This window comes from Gordionus sp. m RMFG-2023, chromosome 1, assembly GCF_954871325.1.
Source record: "Gordionus sp. m RMFG-2023 chromosome 1, tfGorSpeb1-WG-v2, whole genome shotgun sequence".
Lineage (NCBI taxonomy): Eukaryota > Metazoa > Nematomorpha > Gordioida > Chordodea > Parachordodidae > Gordionus > Gordionus sp. m RMFG-2023.
The window spans coordinates 19,347,138-19,372,096 of record NC_088775.1 but is presented as its reverse complement, the minus strand read 5'-3'; the positions used below and the strand labels follow the sequence as shown (position 1 = coordinate 19,372,096).

The 24,959-nt window shown below is 27.1% G+C and overlaps 1 protein-coding gene across 1 annotated transcript in view; it reads left to right on the top strand.

The window, feature by feature from the left end:
- The first annotated feature begins 797 nt into the window (after positions 1–797).
- LOC135922599 (protein odr-4 homolog) overlaps positions 798–24,959 on the top strand; it is a 32,944-nt gene continuing 8,782 nt past the window's right edge. Inside the window, exons 1-10 of the mRNA XM_065457007.1 lie at positions 798–890; positions 932–1,022; positions 1,065–1,120; positions 1,191–1,286; positions 1,323–1,475; positions 1,513–1,686; positions 2,354–2,686; positions 9,521–9,649; positions 9,847–9,931; positions 21,956–22,138. Coding sequence (XP_065313079.1) covers positions 798–890; positions 932–1,022; positions 1,065–1,120; positions 1,191–1,286; positions 1,323–1,475; positions 1,513–1,686; positions 2,354–2,686; positions 9,521–9,649; positions 9,847–9,931; positions 21,956–22,138 — 1,393 coding nt within the window. The remainder of the gene's footprint in view (positions 891–931; positions 1,023–1,064; positions 1,121–1,190; positions 1,287–1,322; positions 1,476–1,512; positions 1,687–2,353; positions 2,687–9,520; positions 9,650–9,846; positions 9,932–21,955; positions 22,139–24,959) is intronic.

The window sequence follows — 24,959 nt, the reverse complement described above, 5'->3', positions numbered from 1 at the left end:
AGAGATGGATGTACAGACGTACATATCATCTTATCATCTTTTATTAAAAAATATATATAAAAAATAAAAAAAACGCTAAAAATATTATCTAACAATCTTGTTGATTTATCATCCTTTTATTATTATACATCCAAATTTGATCGATTCTCTAATTATTCATATATTCCGAAATCCTATTTAATAATGATAATTTTACAATTGGTGATAATAACAATTTTGTTAAATTGACAATGATAACGACAGAGCTTGACGAAGAGTCAGCGTACTCAAAACGATATTAACAAACCAACGTGATAGAATCAAGCCAACGACTACAATGACTTATGAACGACTTGAAAAATCATATGAACAACCAAAATAAATATCATTTTCCAGGACTATGACTGCACGATAAGATTCACATGCAATAAAAACCTAAGTGGAGATCATTTTTTAAAGGGTGGAATGTTGATATGACCGAAACCTTTAAATTTTTTTTTATGTTTAATTAAATTGATTTTTTTATAAATTGTGTAGATTGATTTTTTTTAATATAAATTTTTATATATTAATATGAAATTGTTATATAAGCCTGATTTTTTAGTTTGATAATAGATGTAAAATTTTAAAATAAATTAAATTAAATTTGTAACTTTGATTTGTTCTAAATTAAATAAAATACTCGTAACATTTAAATATTTTTAGAAAACTTTGTAATATTATTTTGGCTAAAATCATAATTTAAAATCGTCACATTTTCATACGAATTAGAGGGACGATACCTTAATAACAATTAATCATTTCATTCATAATAACACATGTTTTTAGAAACGTTTATTGAGACATCAGTTAAAACTTATATATATGAGAATATAAATTCTACTTTTGTTTATGGGATAATTGTTGGACAGGTATTAATTATTATCTGAAATCTTTTTCATTATAAATTAAGGAATATTCAGATGCACTTTATATACCATATATTGCAAAAACTCCTGAAGATACTAATGCTAAAACAAGAAAGGATAGAAAAAATGCTCTAGGTTATTTAGCATATTATTTATACAAATAAAAATATATCAAAGAGATATCGGAGGATTCTTTATATAATACTTCTTGGATTTGGCAACATTCTAAACAAGTTATCTAGTTTTAATTAACTTATGCTATAGAATTATTATAATGCCATATTTTCATAATTTTTATATTAGGCAAATAATATGTTACCTGGAGGACTTGATATTATTGGAATATTTGTTATTGGAACATCTGCTTTTATAGATTCTAATTTAAATTTATTTAAACAAGTATTCCTAGAATAATGATATTTAAATTTTTTTAAGACCTTACAAGGACTTGTAAAAAATATTCAAAATTTTCAAATTATACCACAAAATTTATTATCGTCTAATAAAATGCTAATGAAAATTTCAACCGATCTTGATAAAGAGGCTTTTATAAATATATCAGCTTACCATATATCTGAATCAAATCAAGTTATTATAATTTTTATAGTTATTTATTTTTTTAAAGATATTAGATTTCACAGATTCTATCAAATGGAGTTATAAAAACTTCTGTACCAAATGGTGTCAGATAGATAGTAATTTACTATTGGATTGGAATATTTTGCTTGATATAAAAATTAATAAGATTAATTCTACAACTAGATATACTGATAATACCACATTGAGGAACCAATTAAAAGTAAATTATACAACAGATAATTTATTTTTTTTATAAAATTATTATTTAATAAATAGAAATCTTGAAAATAGTTATTATTTTTAAGCAGGGTGTTATCAACAGTTATATATAACAGTTCTGTTTTTTTGTCTTAGTTATTAACTGGGGTTAATTTCTTTGAACAAATTTATATTAATTTGTTCTGGTTTAGACATTTATATTGGTTCTGGTTATATAATATTTTTATTTTTTATAAATTAATCATATTACATTAATTGACCCAAAAATAAAATATAATCTATAACATAAAATAACCTGATCAATGACCATATATTAAGATCTTTATGCAATTTATTTTTAATAATTTAATTTTGCTATTAATTTTTAAGATTAATAAATATAATTAAAAAACGTTATGAACTGATTTAATCCATTTTGAATATATTTTGAATGTTGGTCTTTTCCTTTTGAGATTTTAATATAATGGTTTTAGTTATGGTTTGGAAAATTATAACAGCTTTGTGATGTGATTTGATACCTTATTAATTTTTTTTCCATTGCTGTTCCTCTAAGATCTTGAAACCACTATACCTTGCAAGTTTTTAATCACTATTATTCAACATCTATTTCTTTTTTTTTCTTCTAAATATCATATTATTGAATTACTTACCTTTTTTGTATATTGTAGCAAGGATTGAAATCATTTATTAACTCACTGAATCCTTCTTATAGTAATGAAATAAGTGATGCCAGCAATCCAAAAGCCGCCACATTTTTAATCAATGATATTCTATTGAACCATCAATCTGCAGATATGGATAAACTGATCAGCGATTATGCTCCAAATCTTGTGAACCTAGAGAATGATAGAATAAAGAGCGATAGTAAGCCATATAAGCAATCTAGTAAGAATAAACAAAAGGACTCCATTTCACATTCTCCTTATAACAAAAGAGACAGTTTTTTGGATCATGATACAAAATATGATAATCGGTTTATTATTGACATTTTAACGACTCTGGTAATATTTTTTATATTGTTGATTAAAAAAATCTCATAAAATTATATATTTTATCAGTGATGTGCCTGAAGGGTTTTATGGCATTATTATTTATTTATTTTTTTGGGGGGGGGGGGGGGTGCTTTATTTTCAAACTCCGATTTGCTTGGCCTTCACCTGGATCCCCATCATGAAAATTTTTAATAGATATTTTGTATATTTCTTATTTTCATGCAGTTACTTTTATTTTGCTTTCTTTACAACTTTAATCATTTCTGAATTCTAAGACAGTATTTTGTGCTTTATAAAGTGCCGATGAGTGCTTGACCAGAATTCAATTACTAATCGAATAGTGCATTATATTAATGATAGGCACTACCAAATCAAAGTATAGCAATTTTCTAAATACCAACCAAATTTGCTAAATTATACATTTAAGTTTCTGACATTTTATTCCTCCATTTTCACAATAGGAAATATATATATGGATAAATGTATACATAAAATATTAAGAAGTTCATCGTACATAATTATTATACTCAGCATACATTATAAAACATATAATAAAATATCCATAATAATCATTAGTAACTTACAATATAACACATAATATGTAAATAAAATATTACAATAAATTACTCTACTACATTTCCCCTTCATTAATTGAAAGGAAACACAACTTAAAGTAAAGTTTCTCCTAAAACATACTTGTCTTGGGTCACCATTTACCTTTACCATGTGTTGTTACCTTTTTTTACATCCATTCTTCTCTCCCCATTTAAAATTTGGATCTCTCAAAAGAGCATCAGCTGCCTTGGTAAGATTGATCTCGCTTCGAGTATCAATATCGTTTTCCTTTTATTGATCTACCTAGAGTATCAATATCGTTTCCCTTGTTGATTGATCTAATATCCTTTTCCTTGTTGATTGACCACCTAGAGTATGAACATCGTTTCCCTTGTTGATTGATCTCCCACCTAGAGTATCAATATCGTTTTCCTTGTGATTGATCTCACCTAGAGTATCAATATCGTTTTCCTTGTTGATTGATCTCACCTAGAGTATCTATATCGTTTTCTTGTTAATTGATCCCCCACCTAGAGTATCAACATCGTTTCCCTTGTTGATTGATCTCCAACCTAGAGTATCAATATCGTTTCCCTTGTTGATGGATCTCCCACAGGAGTATCGCTATCGAGTTTATTGTGCCTTTATCTCCCACCGGAGTATCAATATCGATGGATCTCTCACCAGAGTATTGTTATCGAGCCATTGTGCCTTGATCTCCCACCGGAGAATCAATATCGATGGATTTCCCACCGGAGTATCGCTATCGAGTTTATTGTGCCTTGATCTCACACCAGAGTATCAATATCGACAGATATCCCACTGGAGTATCCTTATCGATTTCATTGTAAACTTGATCTCTACTGGAGTATCAATCTCGTTGGATCTCCCACCGGAGTATCGCTATCGAGTCCATGGTAGATTGGTAGACATCTTACTTGAAGGGCCCACGAGGTTATCATTATCCCAGAGCTGGCCAAGAGATCGCTATCATCCTTGGATGGCCCATGAGGTAATCCAAATCCCGCATCGTATAAGTAGTTCCTTAACCCAAATACGGCTACATCTGGCTCACGAAAGCCCCAATAGTTTTGCATAGGTCACGTGATTTGAGAGCCCAACATCCTTATATCTTTAGGTCTTAATTAATCAGATATATTTATCAGTATCCATTTTCACAATGTCAAAACTAGCCAGGTTTTATTAGTAACCCTTTTCTCAATGTCCAAATCCCATGAACCAATCCCATGTTTTCCCATATAATTGTTCCAATATAATCTTTCAAATGATTGTTAAATTATTATCAACAGATTTCTAAATATTCATAATTTTATCATTCCCATGTTTAATAATTGTGTGCATTCATTCTTCTGGAATTTCATAATATAATCAATTATTGTTTGCCAGCAATTATATTAATTCATTATTTTGTTCAGGATAAATCAAATATCTCCATTTCATAATTAATTTTAAGATTTCATAATCATAATTAATTCATATATCATTAATGTATTTTCTAAACAAAGTTTATTACTAACCATAATTTCATCATATTTTGCAAATTATATAAATTATTTCAATGATATTCTCCACTAATTTCCCATAGTTAATTTGATAAAACATCCAATGGCTTCACATTATATGTTCTTTTCTTTTTCCTACGTCGCCAATTATACATTTTAGTTTCCGACTTATTCCTCCATTTTCACAATAGGAAATATGTATATGGATAAATGTATACATAAAATATTACGAAGTTCATCGTACATAATTATTATACTCATCATACATTATAAAACATATTATAAAATATCCATATATATATTCATTAGTAACTGACAAATATAACACATAATATGTAAATAAAATATTACAATAAATTACTCCTTTACTACACTAAATACGACCAAAATTTATTAAAAATGTAAAGACCCTTATTATTTAACATATATTATAACGGAATCACGTGGTTGAGTCTGGCCTCCTATATATCATCCCTCCAAGGACGGAACCACCAAGTTAAATTAAGAAAAAAAACATGATCATTGCTGGGATTCATTGGCGTACGCAGAGGGGGGGCAGGGGGACAAATCCCCCCCTTTCCCTAAAGCCAAAAAATGCAGATGCCGGATATATTTTTCAAAAATATTATTTATATTTGTTAATATCTATTCGTATCTCATATTAAGTATATATTTAATTACATTTATTATCACATTCATAAGTTATTTTATCAATTAATTTCGATTTCAAGTTTTCCGGCGTAATATTTACTTATTATTTTCAAATTTTTAGTGGCGTAATATTTATCTACCATTTTCAAATTTCTAGTCAAATAATAATTATTTCTGAAACTTCTGGTCCAACAGGGAAAAAGAAATTGCAACCTTGTCCAACGAGATAGAGGCTCTGCCATCAAGCAGTAACAGCTTTTAAGGAGTTAGAAGAGCCAATTATTTGCTATTACTGAAATATCACAATGGCCTGAAAGAATCAGAAGCAAGAAAATTATTGGATTCAATGGTTATTCCAAATTTTATTTCTCATTAGAATGTATTATTTTATTATACAACTATTTTAAGTATTACTTTTCAAAAACATGACACTGACTTGTTTTAGTAGATGAGAATAGCGGAGAGCATTTTATCAGAACTCAAGGAAATTAGGAATAATGTTGATGAAGAATTTCATATTTTATATTTTATTGTTGAGTCAAAAGCAGAGCTATACGTGTTTAATATTTGTCTCCCTCGACTTGTAGCAAAGCAAGCTAATCGTTAAAACATTAATATAGGATCAGTAAAAGAGTATATCTTAGATGCAGATACATTTATAACCCAAATAAATGAATTTTTAATTCACCATGCAGCACTTACATCTGCAAATATTACTTCCACAAAAGCCTTCCCAACCTTTTTCAGATCGTGATAGAAAAAAAAATATTTGTTAGATTTTTATTATGAAGATGTTAAAGTATCTTATGATGCCTTACTAGCTGAATAACTATGTTTATAAGATTAACTATGGTTGATATAGTCCCAAAATATGCTATGGATGCTCTGCATTATTTCAAACACATTTTAGATTAAATTCCCAATGTATTAAAAGGGTTTATAAACTCTTTCCATTAGTAAACTAATGAGAGAACATTCTCTTTTTTAAGAAGAATAACAGAGACCTGCAGAAGAACCGTTTGCAGGGCACGGCCCGGATTTATTTTTAAAGGTTTTTTACGGCCCGGCCTGGGTTTTTTTTCAGCCTGGCTTTAAAAAAATATATTTAGGCCCGGCTCGGCTTTTTTTAAAAAATTTTCAGGCCCGGCCTGGAATTTTTTAAAATAAATTATATTTATTTTTGATTTTTATAGCTAATAAAAACGATTTCAAATATAGGCTGTTTTAAAAAATACAGCCCGGCCTGGGTGTTTTTTTAAAATAATTCAGGCCCGGCTTGGGTTTTTTTAAAATTCGGGCCCGGCCCGGGTATATTTAAAAAAATTAAAATACTGTCCGGACCAGGGGCCGGGCTTGCAGTTCTCTGAAAAACATAGATTGAAAGGTTTGGATCTTTTGAATATTCATAGGCATTTGACGACAAGCAAGGATGAGATAATTGAAAAATAGCTCAATCCCAACGAAGATTGGATTTTACATTGTAAATATATAACATACAAAATACAATTATTCCTAAGAAACATTTTGTGTAAAGGCTCAAAAAATTCAAATTTCTATTTTGTGTAATTTAAGTGATTCTTTACATATAATTTTTTTATAATTCACATTAATTTAAAATTGTGTATTAGGAATAGTTATTAGTCCTAATAAATTTATGCTTGGTATTTTTTAAAAACAATAATATTTCTTAAAAAATTTTATTTTCCCCCTCCCCAGACCAAATTCCTGCATACGCGCCTTCTGGGATTCAAACCCATACATAACCATCAGATTGGTAAGCGACGTTCTTGCCGACTAGGCCACAGAGCCTTTCCAAAAATCACGATTTTTCAAATATATATTTTAAATTAATTTAATAATACCTATCCAAATGAAAAATAAACAAAATACTAATTTGATAGGTATTACCTTAAAGTAGGGACTATCATTAACCTCATTATAACGGAATTGGATAATTTACTATTCGTATTCAAGCAAATAATAAAATTTACCATAATCGAATGGTGCATTTATAACGGAATTGGTTAATTTACTATTCATATTCAAATAAAATTTACCATTCACCTTTCGCACCTTGTTTGTTTCAATCGATGCCCAATACCGATATCAAAAATAATAATGTACGGTGTATTTATTTTTTCCAAATTTTATAAGATTTTTGTTTAATTCGAATTATCCGAATAATATGTTTTTTTTTAAAATATAAAATAATTCATAGGGAAGATATATTGACAGATTTTTTAATTTTTTTATAGCATTATCTTGTTATTTACTTCAAACATTTGATCAATAAAATGGGCTGTAGGCCCTAAGGAGGGGACCTAAGTTGAGCTAGTCTGAATATTAGATTAGATCACTTCTATTTTTGGATATTATCATAGATAATAGGTCTATACTTTTAATTTCAACTAATACCAGTAACCGATGCCCAAAGTGATGAATTTATTTTAAAAAACTAAAAAATTCTAAATAGATGAGAAAAAAGAATGAAAGCATTTAAAAGTAAAATATTAGTCTCCATCATACATATACTCTTTTACTGAATTCCTAATATTTTATTTTATAATTTTCATTTATTTTAAGTTTATCACAAAACGGATATAATAAAATATTTCTAAAATTTCATGTTTTTCCCATAATATTTGTGGATCGGCATAGCCCTAATTAATTCCAAGAATTTATAACCTAGAATCCATAACATGGTTGGACAGAAAAAATTGGGTCCCGCTGGGATTGTGCTCGGATTGAAATAGTTTCTGTTCCTCAGTTTCATCTGTACTAGACCTGTCATTTTTTATAATTAATCATTATGGGATATTTCTGTTCCTCAGTTTCATCTGTACTAGACCTGTCATTTTTTATAATTAATCATTATGGGATATTTTTGTAATTATTTTTCCATATTTTAGAGGATTTTTGTGCCATTATCCTATAAAATATTGTTAATATATAGAAAATAGGAATTAAAGTAATAGACGACCGATAATTATAAGTCACAAGAAAGAATGGTATATTTATATCATTTTTTAACTCTTTTATATAAGATGTAAAGTAAATATATTATGATTGGTAATAGGCAATTAACAAGCATAATATATTTCGAAGTTATTCACAATAATATAATTTAATAGTAATCAAATATTTTTATTTAATATAATCAGGGATCCAAACCGGACCTGAACAACATTTACGTTATCTTTTTACTGAACCGTACCCGAACCGCAAAATCATTTTCTATCCGAACCGCTAAATATGCTTGTGACCCGGTTCGAACCTCATAATTTTATTAAATAATATGAATGTAATTAATACATTGCTAAAATTCTAATTTATATCCTAATTTTGTTAATGATGATTGTCAATCAATTTCTATTGATATGTTGTTTTACCGGTGCAATCTTTTATAAAGATTTTATCACTTAAAAAATCATATAAATCTATTTTCAAGATAAAATTTAACACTCTTCCAACTTTCAGTCAATTATGCTGAGCCCCCTCCTACCTTAAAATTTAAATGACGCAATTGCATCGTACTTTCCTCTTTGTTAGAAGGTCATACGCCAACTAATTAATACAAATAAAAATGCTGATAAAAAATTATATCACATAAGAGGAGAAGAAATGTTTGCTGTTATATAGAGGTTAAATTAAAGGGTGTTGCCTCCGAAAACTTTCTCTTAGAAAGACAATGCCCTGATATAAAAGGTGCTCATTTATATTTCTTAATCTAGGCGTGATTTTAAATTGAATCACTCTCGTAGAAACGCTGGATCAAAAATATTTTACGCGCTTACTCAAAATTAAACTTTCAACACCCTATACTCTATAGCGACACCAATGACATTATCTCTAATCTAGACAGACGATTTATTCATCAAATGTATTAAAAATCTACGAAAATTGAAATCGCCATGGGGGGGGGCCTTTATACGAAACTCCTTTCAATGGCCTCCACTCCAACCATTGGTCTTGACTACAGTTGATCAAATATATACATTTTTATTAAATGAATTGCCAGTCTAGGCTAGAATTAATGTCATTGAGCGACTCTACTTTCTGATATCTCGGAACACCCATCAATTTTAATGATGTTTATTTATTAAATTTTTTAAAGCCCTTTAATAAGGAATGCTCACCCAAACAATTTGATAACAAATACCCTTGTTTTTTATTTTCGATGAATGGTTCTTTAGCTGTAAGAGCATACGTTCCTCCAAATGCAACCGTTAAACAAGCATTAGAGGTTTCATTTTATTTTTAGAATATCTAATTATTATTATAAAAAATAATTGAATTAAATTTAAGGTTTGAATTATCAGTTCTATAATGTTTTAATCATTCATAAATATATGGATGAGTGGTATTTTTTTTAAAAAAATAATGGTGTTTCTCTTAAATTTATGGATCAATGAGTTCATATTTTTTTTATAAAATCTTTAGGCATTTTTCAAAGACATAACACGAAGTCTCTCCGCTCGTTGTGAAATTATAGTCGACGAAGAGGAAACCTACGAACATGAAAGAGGTTTTAACAAAATGCCAGTTATTAATGAATTCTATTTTTTTATTATTTTAAACTATATTGTGTAAACAGTTAACTGGTAGCGTGGTTATAATAAAGGGGCACGTGAATTATTTCTATTATTAAAATGGCGGCACACTCATTGTAAACATGTATTATAATGTCAGATGTGTTAGTCCACGTCAAAGTAACACGAGTTGCTATTTTAAAAAAATACACATTTTATCGGCTCAGTGTCAGTGGTATAACAACTATACTCCTGCATAGGAAAAACCTTTTCATAGATAAGGTAAAATAATTCACCTTCTTTCAAATAGAAATGAAAATTTGATTAGGGAACAAATCTTTGATTTTGTGATCTCCTCCAAGGGTCACTTGCTATGTTTAATTACCTACCTCTATGAAAAAATGATAATTATACGAATTTTTGTTTAATAACTTTATTATAAATAAGGTGTTTGTTTAGTTTCATATTATAAAAAGTATATATTTATGCTCCATTGACAAATCGATCAAAAATACCATTTTGACCCCTTATAGATTTGATTTAATTGGGCATACAAACTAAGATTTTTTGGATTTGAACATAATTTTTGTTAAATATATTTTTTTCTTATTTATCACTGTTTTACATCATAATAATATCATCATCATAATTATATATAATATATCATTTATAATTTTTAAAAAATAATTCTTGGAACAAAAAAAATAGAATTCTAAGAAAATAATAAAACTGATAATATCATAAAAAACCATATTTAGAAGAATACATTATCCCCCTTTTTTATAAAAAAAATATGTTCAAACAATTATTAACAAGAAAATAATCTTGCCTTCACTTTATTTTGATGTCCTGTAGACATTTTTTCCCCAAATTATGTGATGCCCTTTTGCATTTTAATTGAATGAATCTTTCTAATAGCTAGGATGCTTAATTTTTCCTCTCTTTATATTTTAAATTTCTTATTGACTCCCCTTTTACCTTTCCTTTTTAAAATATATACGTCGTTATGAGCACATATCTGGGTGGTAAGAAGTTTTATGATATCACTTTCCTTGTTTAGATTTGTTTTAAATTGACCAAATTCATCATTTATTAGCGCGTTTTTATTGCCACCATTTTGTGTGTTAGCAACATATTTCGACTTTTTCTTAAAATTTTTGGATAAAAGATAGTTCTTGTCAATTTCTTTTAATCTCCAGTTCTCATAATTTCTTGTTTTTGATTTGTTCTAATTTATCTGAGATGCGGATTCATCGACATAGGAGTTATCATGGAACATGTTCGATTTACATATGTCGGCTTTATATTCCTTTATTTTGGCTGATTGTTTATCTTCGATTTTCACTTTTTCGCTTTGATCGAATTCGAGTTTAGACCATATATTGTGCAATTTTGATTACTTTTTTTCTAAAATATTCTAAGACCGTTATCATTATTTGATTTGATTTTTTTCCTATTTTTGTCTTTTAAAATATTTTTTACGTTTATTTATTGATTTAGTTAGAGGCTTGAGTGTTACATCAATTTTATTATACTCATGCAAAATTATTTTCGTGATTTTATCTGTAATCTTCGATAATTCTTTGAACATTTTTTTCGTTTCTATGTGACCTCATCGGTTATTATTTTTATACTAGTAGATAGCCCGTCAAAAATAACGGGGAATGAGAATTTTCTTCTTACTTTTATGCTAGTTGTTACCTGTTATTTGAAAATAATATCCAATTTTTATTCTTTTTACCCCCTCTCCCCTTCAGGCCAGGTTCAATCCATTAAAATAAGTGTAAATACTATGGTTTGAGTAAAAATAAATTTAAAGCTTTTACTTGATAATACCAATATTATCCTAATATTCAATATTAAAAAAATTCCCAGGCAAAGTAAAAAGCCATAATAATTTTGAAAAATTTCTAAGCCCAATGAAAGATCTCTATAATTTTGGTAGTTGAGAACTGAAATAAAATATTTAATAATCATAATGAATTTAAAAATACAATCAAAATCAGATTTTCATGGGCCTGGGTTTTTTCATCAGGCCAAGCCCAGGCCTACAAAATAACTTGTTTTTAGCCAATGCCTGACCCATAGTTAATAATAAAAAAATTATCAAGCGCCCAAGCTCATAATAATTTTGAAAAATTTTCCCCAAGCCCAGCCCAATATAATTTATAAAAATATTTTCCAATCCCAGCCAACTCATAATAATTTTATAAAAATTTTTCTCAAGCCTGATAGTAATTTTCAAATTTTTTTCCCAAACCTAGAGATAGGTAAATCTCTAAAAACCATAGCTATTTTTTATTCTCAGCTCACCCCTACTTCAGACCAAGGCCAACCCATTTAGACTAAGAGTGAATATTATTTTTTTGAATTATAATATATTTAAATTAGCTTTTACCTGAAAGCCATATAAATATTATGTGTTAAATATTACACCTATGCCTAATATTTAAAAAATTCTAAAGCCAGGTCCACGCACTTGGGAAAATTTTCTCAAACCCGCCAAAGATTATAATAATTTTGGTAGTCGAGAACTGAAATAAAATATATAAAAAGTCACAATGCATTTAAAAATACAATCAGAATATGAAAGTTGTATGGGCTTGGTTTTGATCAGACCTGGCCATGTCTTCAAAAGAAATTTTCAGGCCAATTTCTAGCCCTTATTTAAAATTAAAAAAAATTCAGGAATCTAAGACTATTAATTTTGAAAAATGTTTACCAAGCTACGTCCAAGTCCATATTAATTGTGAATTTACCAAGAATAATTTATTTTTTCCTTAGATCCAGAAAAATAGTAAGGGGCTTATAAGAATTAAATCTGTCTAATATGTATATATTTTTTTTGCCATTTTATATCATTGGTAAAATTTTTCAAAATTATGATCAAATGAAAGGGAAATATCTGATTTACCTATCATTCTACTGGTAAACTCCTGGTATTTATATGAAATTCATGAATACATATTAAAGTACCATGCTGAAAATATGTTCATCCTAATTTAAATTTTAAACAAACCACCACCTTTCCAAATGATTTATTACTTAGTTACAAATTATAAAATTAAATTAAGACATTTTATTAAATTACAATAGAAAAAATAAAAAGATATTCTAAATAGTGATCTGCAACGGGCCTAATTTTTCAAGCCCGGCCCGGCCCGAATTTTTTTTGAAAAAGTTTAGCCGGCCCGGCACGAACCCAAAATTTTTTAAAAAAGTTTTGCCGGCCCGGCCCGAACCCTAAATTTTTTTAAAAAAAATTTACCGACCCGGCCCTGCCCGAATTTATTTTAATATAGAAATTAATTTTTATAATTACTCAAAATAAAAGACATATGTTATATGTCGTTTAGTTTCAATAAATAAAATATTTTTATTTTACATAAAAAATTCAATATAAAATTGATAAATTTGGATATATTTAAAAAAAATTCCAAAACCCGACCCGGCCCGATTTTTTTAAAAAATATTAGGCCAAGCCCGCTCCGAACCCGATTATTTTAAATAGAATTAGGCCCGATTCGGGCCGGGCTTAACTTTGCAGATTTCTAATTCTAAGTTAACAAATAATAAGAGGTTAATTTCAATCATAGTCAAATTATATATAAGTAAAACAAAAAGTTTATACATTTAATCAAAAATGTTATAATAAGTTATGAATAACATACATTTTACAATTATGAAGTTATGAGAAAATATACAACACTATGGAATGCATGTAGAAAGGCCAAATTTTCAGAAAAGATAGAGAGATGCAAATATTTACTTATGCATAAAAAATACCTAATTAAAAGATATATAGTTGTATAAAAGTTAACAAATAATAGGAAGTTAACTTCAATCATAGTCAAATTATATACAAGTAAAACAAAAAGGTTATACATTTAATCAAAAATTTTATAAGTTATGAATAATATACTTCTACAATTATGAAATTATGAGAAAATATACAACACTATGGAATGCATGTAGAAAGGTCAAATTTTCAGAAAAGATAAAAGAGATGCAAATATTTACTTTTGCATTAAAATTACCTAATTAAAAGATATATAGTTGTATAAAATATTGCTATCAGCTAAACCAAGCAATTGATTTAAAAGATCTGATTTGACAGGACTATTTATTTTTATCTGCTTACCATCTAATGAGCGAAAGCAGTTTGGAAATCCATGTTTCTGAAAATATTCTTGTGCAATCTAAAATGTTTGATTTTCTAACTTTAAAATAATTTATTAATATTAAAAATTTACTTTGATATAAACTACTATTTCTGAAAGTGCCATCATCACATCTATATTTTTAAATTATAGGTTGCATTTGAAGAAATTCGCCATATTACAAACATGGGAATAACTATTTGCTTAAAATTGTTATGATGAATATCATTGGACAAATATTTTTTAAAGGAACACTATTGGTTAAATTTGATTTACGTTTTTTGAGGATTATTATAATAGATTTTCGAATTGTGTAAATAATTATTAATTTTTACAATGTAGAATGATTTTATTTTAACACGATTTTATTATAATCAATTTTGTATATTTGTTCTTTTTCCTCGCCAATGTGTAAAATTGTATTTACGGAATCTTTATCGGAGGTCATAGCATATATGTTAATTCCTTTGAGTAAGTTCTTGATCCATATAAATTTTTTTTCTTTTTTTAATCAATTTTATTGTCAATTATATTGTTTTCTTCGTATTTTTAAAATTCTATTTTACTGTTTATTGCGGGAATATAACATGCTTCTTTTTCTTTAAAATATTTTACATATACTTTAGATTCATAAAATTTTAGGCTCAGTTTTGTTATATATCGCTGGATTGTAAATTTTTAAATGGTTGTTTTATCAATAAATATATTTTAAAAATTTGAAAATAACTATGTACTAAATTATATTTAAAAAAAAGGGTCATAACATAGAGAAGATGTGGCATACATGGTGTTAGAAAACTGGTCACCACCCTTTACTTTTTATCTTTTGAACCAAATTTGTCTTCAAATTAGTCAACATGTGTATATTTATGATATGTACCTTACCTAATTTTTAGTACCCATAAGTTTTATTTAATGTACATATAAAAGCATTTAATTTAATGATAATAGACAGGCATTGTCTGGCCTAAATGAATATATTCACACATACATATTGAAATGAAAATGAACAAATTTAATTGGCAATTGTGATATGATCATTAATAAAAATTCCACACATTTAATATTCTTATAAACAACTTTAAGAATAGCAAAGCAAAAATACAAAAAGACTAACCCCATATGGAATGGTATCCATATAGATTAATATTCACCACAGAAGCAATATAAGTGAGAAGTAATATTCAAAGAGCAAGGAACCACATCTCCCTTAAACTACAAACATTATAAATAAGATAGTTTTAATTTAATAAATAATTTATAACTAATGCCTAACCTAATTTTCATAAAATACATGCTACCTACCTTTACCACTTTTTTCTTCAATTTGTATTTGTTCATTTTTTTCATGCTCGTCTTATTTAACCCTGTTCTATAAAATGGAAGTAAAAATTTACAATATTTAAAAAATTATAGATATTTATTAATAATTAAAATATTATAAAAATTACTTAATTTTGTATTTCATAAAATAATATTAAAATAAATTACCGTTTGAAAAATTTTTCCATTTTAAATATTTTTGAATAATGTTAATATACTCACAAGGAATGGAAATTTTAAAAAAATTTATTTTTGAAAAATAACTTTTATGTTGGGAAATTGATATTCAAATATTTGTAAAATTTTGATTTAAGGGGGGGGGCGGGGAATTTCCCTCTTTCCCCTCATTGGTTACGCGCCTGATTCTGGGGGAGTTGTTAAATTAAAAATACCATATATGAATTGTCACTTCTATGAAATATCATATGTCTAATTTTGCAACTCGGTAAATCAATTTGGACTTATTAAGAATGAGTCTTTTAAAATTGGTTTCAAGAAATTGAGAACCAATTATTTTAGGAAGAGGACCACAGATTGTTCCATCAAGATACCAAATATTTATATCCAAATCAAATTTAGATTTAAGATAATAGATGAGATCATTAATACCAAGGTAAAATAAACGAGGACGTGCTGCCGGATCCTTTTGTCAGAATCTATGACATGTGGGCTGTACAAAGGAGAGTTTTAATGTAACAGTATGTCTCTTAAAATTTTGAATAATCAAGAAATTTGGGGAAAAACAATTTATGAGATGTTCGCAAAATTTGCTATTGAGCATTTTTAAAGTCTATTTTGATAATAGCCATGTTAGGAGGAGGATTTTGGATATAATACAAATGGCATGTGAAACTATTCTGCCTTCTCCCTTAAAAATCTTAATTGATACGTATACTTAATAAGTTAAGACCCTGGTTTTACCCGTGGCAATTATTTTTGCTAATAATCTTCTAAATAACCCATTGTATTGGGGTGGATACCACCACAGTGTTTGTGAGATAATTAGGTTTGCCCCCATAATCGATTCGAATCTATGATGATAGGTCTTTCTTTAAAGGTGTTTTAAAAGCATTTAAATGATTCCTTGAGATGAGTGTAGACTATACAGAGTGAAAGGGCAAAAACTATTTCTTCTGTGTACGAAAAAATTTGTTAAAAGAATTGATAAATATCCAATTATTTTTTATTTGATAAAATTTGTATAACTCACAAATCATATATTTTTTTATTCCATATTTTCCATAATATATTTGTCCTTTTCTCTAAAAATTTATAGAAATCATGAAAGAATGAGTACGGATAATCTTTTCCTCTCATTTGACTTTTGATTAAAGAAAAGATTCTTTCAACGTTGGCATTATGAGATTATATAGAAAAAAATAAAGCTTGTTATAATAGCAGTTCACCATATTGTTGAAGGATTTGGATATAAAAGAAATTAGACCCATTTTTGGTGAAGAGCAGGATTTGCTTATTCAACTCATCTGATTTAACAATTTAAAGTTGCAAAATTGGTGGAATAACTTTGACTCATTTAGAGAAACATTTTTATTTTTTAAAAAATTCCAATTCTTCTAGAGGTTCTGACTAAAGAGCAAAATATAAAATTTTATATTGATACATTCAATAAATTATATTTCATTGCATTTATTTAATTTTTTTGTTCATTTTTAACATCTGTGTCAAATATTGCTTTTACTTTTAATGAAAATTTTTTCTTTCTGTTAACAAATATTTTAATGATTTAAAATGGTTTAACATTTCAATCAGAGATCTTCATGTGGTAGCTTGCGGCCTATGGGGTGCCAGTTATGATATATTTCCTAACGTGCCTGGCCCAGGTCTGGGTTATTAATAAAAAAAATTTAATCTGGGCCTAAAAATTTATTTTTAGATGTTATTCCATCTACCAATCTCAAACTCGAATTAGACAACCATGAGCTCAGTTATGCTTTATGTATCAGGCTCAACATTCCCTTTTCATTACCATATAAATGCAGCAAATGCCATACTGTTGATGGCAATATGGCGCTTCATCCTTTACATTGCAATCGTAATCCCGGCTGGCAAACTCGACATTTGAAATGCAATCAAATTATATCTCTTGCACTTAGGTCAGCTGGTTTTCCTACCTCAATGGAGCCTTCTGGCTTATTTTCCGATAGTAGGCATCCTGATGGGGTCACACATATTCCATGGTCTCAAGGAAAGTTTTAATATGGGATTTCTCTTGTCTGGACACTAACTCCCCCTCTAATTTTAACAAGGACGCTCTGAACAGAGCTCAAAATTTTAAGATCAGCAAATACAGCGCTGATTCCTCAAATTACATATTCATACCCATCATTTGCTCCACCTTAACTACATATGGTGATTTGGCTAAAAACTTTTTTAAAGACGTTGGCCGCCTAATCAGAAAAAATTCTGGGGAGTCTCGCGAAGGTTTTTACTTAAGGCAGAGGATCGCAATAGCCATTCTTAAGACTAATTATGTTTGTTTTATTAATTCGATCTCTCCTGATGATTAAATGAAGGAGGTTTTGAATAATTTCTGCTGCTTTCGCTTATGCCTCAATATTCTTTTGTTATTATGATTTTTTTTTTCGTAATTGTTTACTAATTATATATTTTACAATGATGATTTATAATTAACTAATAATAGCTTATTTAAATTTAAATATATTGCATTTGTTTTTCCTCTAATAATAAGAAATTTCATTGCAAACAAATTGATTGCCTAAATACACTGAAATATTGTTTATATTTATTAAAATCAATAAATTAAATTTTTGGATTTGGGCTTGGGGAAAATTTTTGAAACTTATGATGGGCCTTGATCTTGGATTTTTTTCATAAACATGGACTGAGCCTGTAAATTATTTTTACTGCTGACCTGGGCTGGGCTTGATGAATAAATCAAGGCCCATGAAGGTCTCTAATTTCAATTGAATTATTTTATTTATCAGCTGACTTAATTTGAGCCTAAATGAATGGGCAAATTAAAGATATGTCTTATTTAAATCATTTGAAAAAAAAATTCCGATAATTGATGGATTAATTGTAAAAAAAATACGTTTTTAATGCTTCATCCATTTCAAGAAATTGTTGAACACAAGGAAATAAAGAAAGTCATCGTAGTGTATATATGGAGGAATAAATCGATGAATATGCCTGTTGTGACCATGCCTTAAATTTACATAATTTTAGGATCTTTTAAGAACCCATTATCAAAAATATAAGTTACTAGCTGATAGCCCTCCAAGAATGACGGAGAATCAGAATTCATTTATTCAATAATAGATGAATTTTTACCTTTATTTGATGATGGATGAATCAGAAATTTTCCTATCTTATGAAATGTGATCTAGAAATTTATATTTATTTAGATGAGGGGTTATTTTAAATTTTATTTTTTATAAAATTGTTTATGAAGTATATATTTAGTAATTTTAATTTATGTGCACAATAAAGAATCTATTAAACTAAGTTATTATTCATTTGTATTTGTAATTTATGATCTAAAAAATATATTCTTTGCTAGATGAGAGTTTTATGAGGCAAAGTTAAATCGATAAGTTATGCAAAACTCTCATCTAGCAAGAATATATTTTTTAGATTATAAATTACAAATACAAATGAATAAAAAGTTTAAAAGATTTTTTATTGTGAACAGAAATTAAAATTATTAACCATATACTTCATAAAAAATAATGGAATATTTTAGAATAACCCCTCATCTAAGAAAAATATAAATTTCTAAATCACACCTCATAAGATAGGAAAAATTCTGATTCATCAATCATTAAATAAAGGAGAAAATTCCGATTACCCGTCATTCTTGATTGGCTATCAGCTAGTATAATTATAATAACGATATTAAAACTGAAACAGAATATAAAATATAATCTAGTGTTGTATATTTTTATCTGAATGGGTTTTATTTTTAATTTAATCGTCAACATGTTTCATTAACTCATCACAACACTGAGAATAATAATCAATAAACTTAACTTCAAAAATATTAAAAAAACGTTCTAAAATTATAGTTAAATTTGAATTTAATAAAAAATATTATTTTTCAAAATTTTTTTATGAACTTATATTTTTGTAGAGTTGTAGTAGATATCCCATAAACCCCACAAAAGTTTTGAAGAGGGTTAACTATATATAAACTATAATAATTATATATGTGAATTTAACATAATCTGGAAGAGAAAAAATGTTTAGGTCAAACAGTCTCCGATCAAAAGCACCCCAATTTAAACAAATATTTTAATGGTTAGAAAATGAGATTAATGTAGAATAAAATAATAAACAGAGCTATTAGAATGTATAATAAAATTAGAAAATGAGATTTATTTCTTCTTAGTTTTTGTTTAGTAAAGTTTGGTAAATAATTTTTATTTGAACTATTTGGAATAACATCATCTGAAACCCGGGTCTAAACCAAGGGTCTGAACTCCGGGTTCGTGTTCAGAGCAGGCCTGAGCACCAAATTGGGTTGTATTTTAGACCAAGCAAATTAACAACACTTATAACTTATCTATGTATTATATTTTTTTATTTAGTAAAATTATGGCAAAGTCATTACATCTAAGTAAATTGACTTATTTCTGGAATATTATGAAATATACATCTAGATAGATTTATATAATATATTTCAGACTTAGGAAAATGAGATGTATCAATTATTTATCTTTTTCATAAATAGAAATATTAATTTGTAAAATTTAACAAAATAATTTAGCTTAATTTTAATAAAAATTATTTTTTATCACTAGGCACGGTCGGGTCTTTGATCAGGACCCGGACCATGGCTCTCAAACTAAAGAAGTATTTTAAAAATATTTTTTTTCTCTCTAATTTAATAGTTGTTCTATCATTAGCCCCTAGCATAAATTTTTAGTTTCGTGGACCAACTTTTTAGTTGGGAGGACCAATATTTTTTTGAAATACAAATAGGCACTCAGAATTTTTTTCCCATTTTTATATTGGAAATTTTTAATATTTCTTTCTATTTATACGAAATAATACTATAATATAACAACGATTTTTAAATTTAAAATTAAATGAATTGAAAAATTTGGGTTATTTATTTCAAAACTAAATTTTGTTTTCGTCTATCTTTCTTTGTTACTAAACAATACGAAGCACGACGATAGAAAATATTGAATAACTTACGTTATGCTCAATTTTATGTGTGGAAATAAATAATTATAATGTAAGGTGTCTGTCTGAATACCTTTCGACGCCCGAGGGTGGTATAATTACACTCCGCTTTAAAAATTGATATTTAAAAGATTCTTCCTCTTTATAAAAATCTTCTCCTTTTTAAATATTATTTAAATGTATAGGTATTTATTATAATTATTTAAGGATTATTGCAAGCTAGGCAGGAAGTAGTTCGCCATTTTTAATATCTAAAACTACATTATGAAAGTGTTCGTCCTCTTCATGTAAAAATATTCGTTTTCTTTCGCTTTTTAAAAATATTATATAAATAGCTTACATGTATTGTTCTAATTAACGTTTAAGTATCATCGAGTGATTAGTGTGAAGTAGTTTGCAATATTTGTAATTTATCTTAATTGTTTTTTTAATTAAATTCCGTTAACATTAACTGATTTACCATGTTTCAAGAAGATGGTAGATGAATCATCACGGGAACTGATGAATTCACCAACACTAGTGTCTTTTTATAAAGATATTTGTTTTTCTTATTTAATGGTTAACGATTGAATGGATATTTTAAAATAATATTTTTATCTGTTTTTTTGTTTAACCAATTAATTTGGTTAAATAAAATTTTAATAACTAAAATTATTCTAAGAATTTCGTTTTTTCATTTCAGATTTAATTGTTAATGACAAATTAAAATTCAATAACAAATATTTATTTTTAATTTTGGGGCCAGAAAAATCTTTAGGGGCTGAATTTTTTTCCCCATGCCTACAGGCTTGTTTAGCATTTTATTAAAACAAAAGTATTTTATGCTAACAATATCAAAATATGGATAATATAATAAATAATACCATTGTTTAATTCAAAAGTTAAATGCTTTTTTGACTTTAATTTGTATTTACTAAATTTTATTAAAATTGGTATGCAGAATCTTGATAACATGTAAAATGCCTTATAAGTAGAATTACAAAAAATTTATTTATACACATTTTTTTCCACTATATAGGATAAATTTACTTGAGGACAAAATCTTATCCTTAAGATTACTCCTATCGCTCAAAATATAATGTTAATTATGGAATGCTTTTAACCGAGATTTTATAGTGTTTTAAATCACTCATTAGTAAAAACAATTATGGCTATGCTGATATTTTTGCCAATATTAAAATGACCTGGTTATAAATGTGTATCTCAGACTTGGCAGCTAATTTTTATGCATATATCGGTAAAAATATCAACACAGCTCTTAAAAAAATTGGAAGTTAAAACCATATAATAATCAAATGATAATTTGTAAGCATTTTTTTGCACTTTCAAATAAATGTTTTTTAGGTATAGTATATATTTTTTATTAAGAATCGAAAACATTCTTTGAAACACCTTCGAGAGTTTTTGCCCCCTTAAGTACGACCGGATTAACGATTTGCGATTATATATTTCGGGGAGAGGAATCTTGCGAATGCCTTGAGCCCTTGAAAGAACTTTTGGATTTAAACATAGAAGTTGGGCAGATAGAATCGGATGTGGAAAAATTTTCTGGTATTTTTCTTACCTTTAATTCTATTTATTTTTTTTATTTAATTTTTGTTACCTTTAATCTATTTTTAATGCAACTGTCCTAAGTTGTTTATCGGACAGTTCCTACAAACAAAAAGTCGAAAGTAAATGAAACAACTCTTGACGTACGGTTAACAAAATTTGATACGATTTTATTATCAATTAAAATTTGAATTCTTCAAAATAAAATATAATAGAAGATTTTTTGAGAATTAATAAAAAGATTTTTGATCAAATTTTACCTTAAAATTACAAAAAAAAATTGTAAAAAATCTTTTATATTTATTTTTTTTGAACTCTTATGACTTTTTGTTAATATTTTAAGGGTAGGTCTATAAGAGTTAAAAAATAATATTGAAAATAAAAAAAACAAAGAAAATGATTAATGAGCAGAGTTGTTACTAGATACTGTATCCAGATATAAAAATGTGGTAGCTGTATCTAGATAGATTTTTGATTAAAGTATCTGTTAGATACATTTTGATATACTTTTATTTAACGCTTTTTTATATTATAAATAAAAATACTTGAGTGTAAAATTTATTTTATTTCATATGAGCATATAAATTAATATTAATGTATATATTAAAAAATTATATATATATGTAAAATATTAAAACTTATATTATATAAATATTAATTAAATATTGTGTCCTAGTTATCAATAACGAGCAAATTCTGATATTACAATCCATCTCAAGGAATTTGCCATTTTTAATGGCAATGGAATCGGTATTTTATTTTATTTTATCTTATTCTGTTATATTAATTTTTAAGATTAATATTGATGACGAAAATGACGACATTCCATGGCCAATTTATAGACCATATTTTAAAATAATATCTCAAAATAAAGAAAACAAATCTCTATTAGTAAAATGTTTTCCATGTCCAAAAAATATGAAAATTTCAGTTAGCATTACCTCAACTTGCAACATTGTAAAACATTTAAGGGTATAGATACTAAATAAATGTTTACATTTTAAATTTTAAGAGAAAACATCAAACACTCTTAATCCAAATAAAAAAGGGGAAGGAGAAAAAATCTATTAAAGAAAATATTGGACTAGGCTAATCGTCCATTGATTTTTTTTCAAGAGACCTCAGACTTTAACCCAAACCATTTTAGATGTTAATATCTGATTTTATTATAGATAGCATTCAGCCATTTTCAATTGTTGCAAATCCATCATTTATAAAAATGATCAAAACATTAGCTCCACAAAAAAATATAATTTGCAGACAGACAGTGGTTGCTAGAATTTCCCAAAGATGGGAGAATGAAAAGAAAGAAATCATTAAAAGTCTTAATATGCACAACAGCAGATTGTTGGAGTGCCTATCGCCGGTAAAGATATTTCCCAGCTATTAAATTGAAAAATTTTAAACAAATGAACCTGAAATTTTGTTTACCACTCTTTAATGCCTTACTTAAAGGAATTGAAGATAGGTAAATTAATAATAAATTAATCAGTATTTAATAATTCTAGGTTTATTGGGACAATTATTGAAGATAAAAATATTTTGGCAACTATACTTCATCCTTTTTTTAAACTAGATTGGACATGGTTGCAAATGGATGAAAATGAAAAAAAAAACCAATAATTTAATATCCGATTTTTTTCAGTATCCAACAGCAGGAGATATGATGGTTAATGATTTAAATTCTGATAATCAACAAATTTTAAATAGTTTTTTCAAAAATGAATGCCGAGATTTTAGTATTTTTAAACAATATCCTGATATATGTTATTCATTAAATATAACACCACAATCCCTTCCAGCGCCCCTGTTGAAAGACTTTTTAGTATAGCTAAAAATGTCTTTACAGATAAACGAGGATGTCTTAAACCAAAATTTTGAAAATATTTTAAAACTGAAATCTAATAATTATTTATAATCATTTAATTATATATTACAGGGTTTCCCATTCAAAAAAGGAAAAGTCCCAATCAAAAAAGGAAAAGTTTCAATCATAAAAGGAAAAAATCCGATCAAAAAAGGAAAAGGGTCAATCATAAAAGGAAAAGGTCCAAACAAAAAAGGAAGAGTGTCAATCAAAAAAGGAAAATTCCCAAAAAGAAAGGAAAAAGTCCGATCAAAAAAGGAAAAGTATCAAACAAAAAAGCAAAAGGTCCAATCAAAAAAGGAAAAGTGTCAATCGAAAAAGAAAAATTCCCATTAAAAAAAGGAAAATCGTAATTTTTTTAAAAAAAATTATAAATTTTTCAATTTTTATTTATTTTTGTCATTCCTTTTTTTTATTTCTAACTTTTTTCGATTTCTTTACTTCATTTGTATCTTTTCTCAATTTATTTTTCTTACTATATTTTTTCTCACTATATTTTTTCTCATTTTTTTTTCTTCTCATTATTTCTTCTCATTTTTGATAATTCTTTTGTATTTTTAAAAATAATTGATAAATTTAGGTCCATTTTTTAAACAATTCTTTACGTTTTTTTTCATCATACATATGTCGTAATTTTTAAAGGAATCATAACTATCCGGGATCTTCACGGGATTTAAAGAGATCCCTTTAAAATTTCAATTTTTTAAAGGAATAAAGAACTATACGGCATCATCACGTTTGAACCATGATATAGAAGAATCTTATTTTAAAAAGCGTTTTCCGTGCGTTTCGTTTTTTAATTTTATTGTTATTCATTAATTTTCAATGTTGTTTTTTTGGCCTTATGAAATAAGATATATCTAATATAGGGTGTCAATCGATAGCTAATCAAAAGATCTATTCAACTCGAGGTCAATCTCTCCCCCATAATGGGCGGGTCTAGGTTTTGGGGGG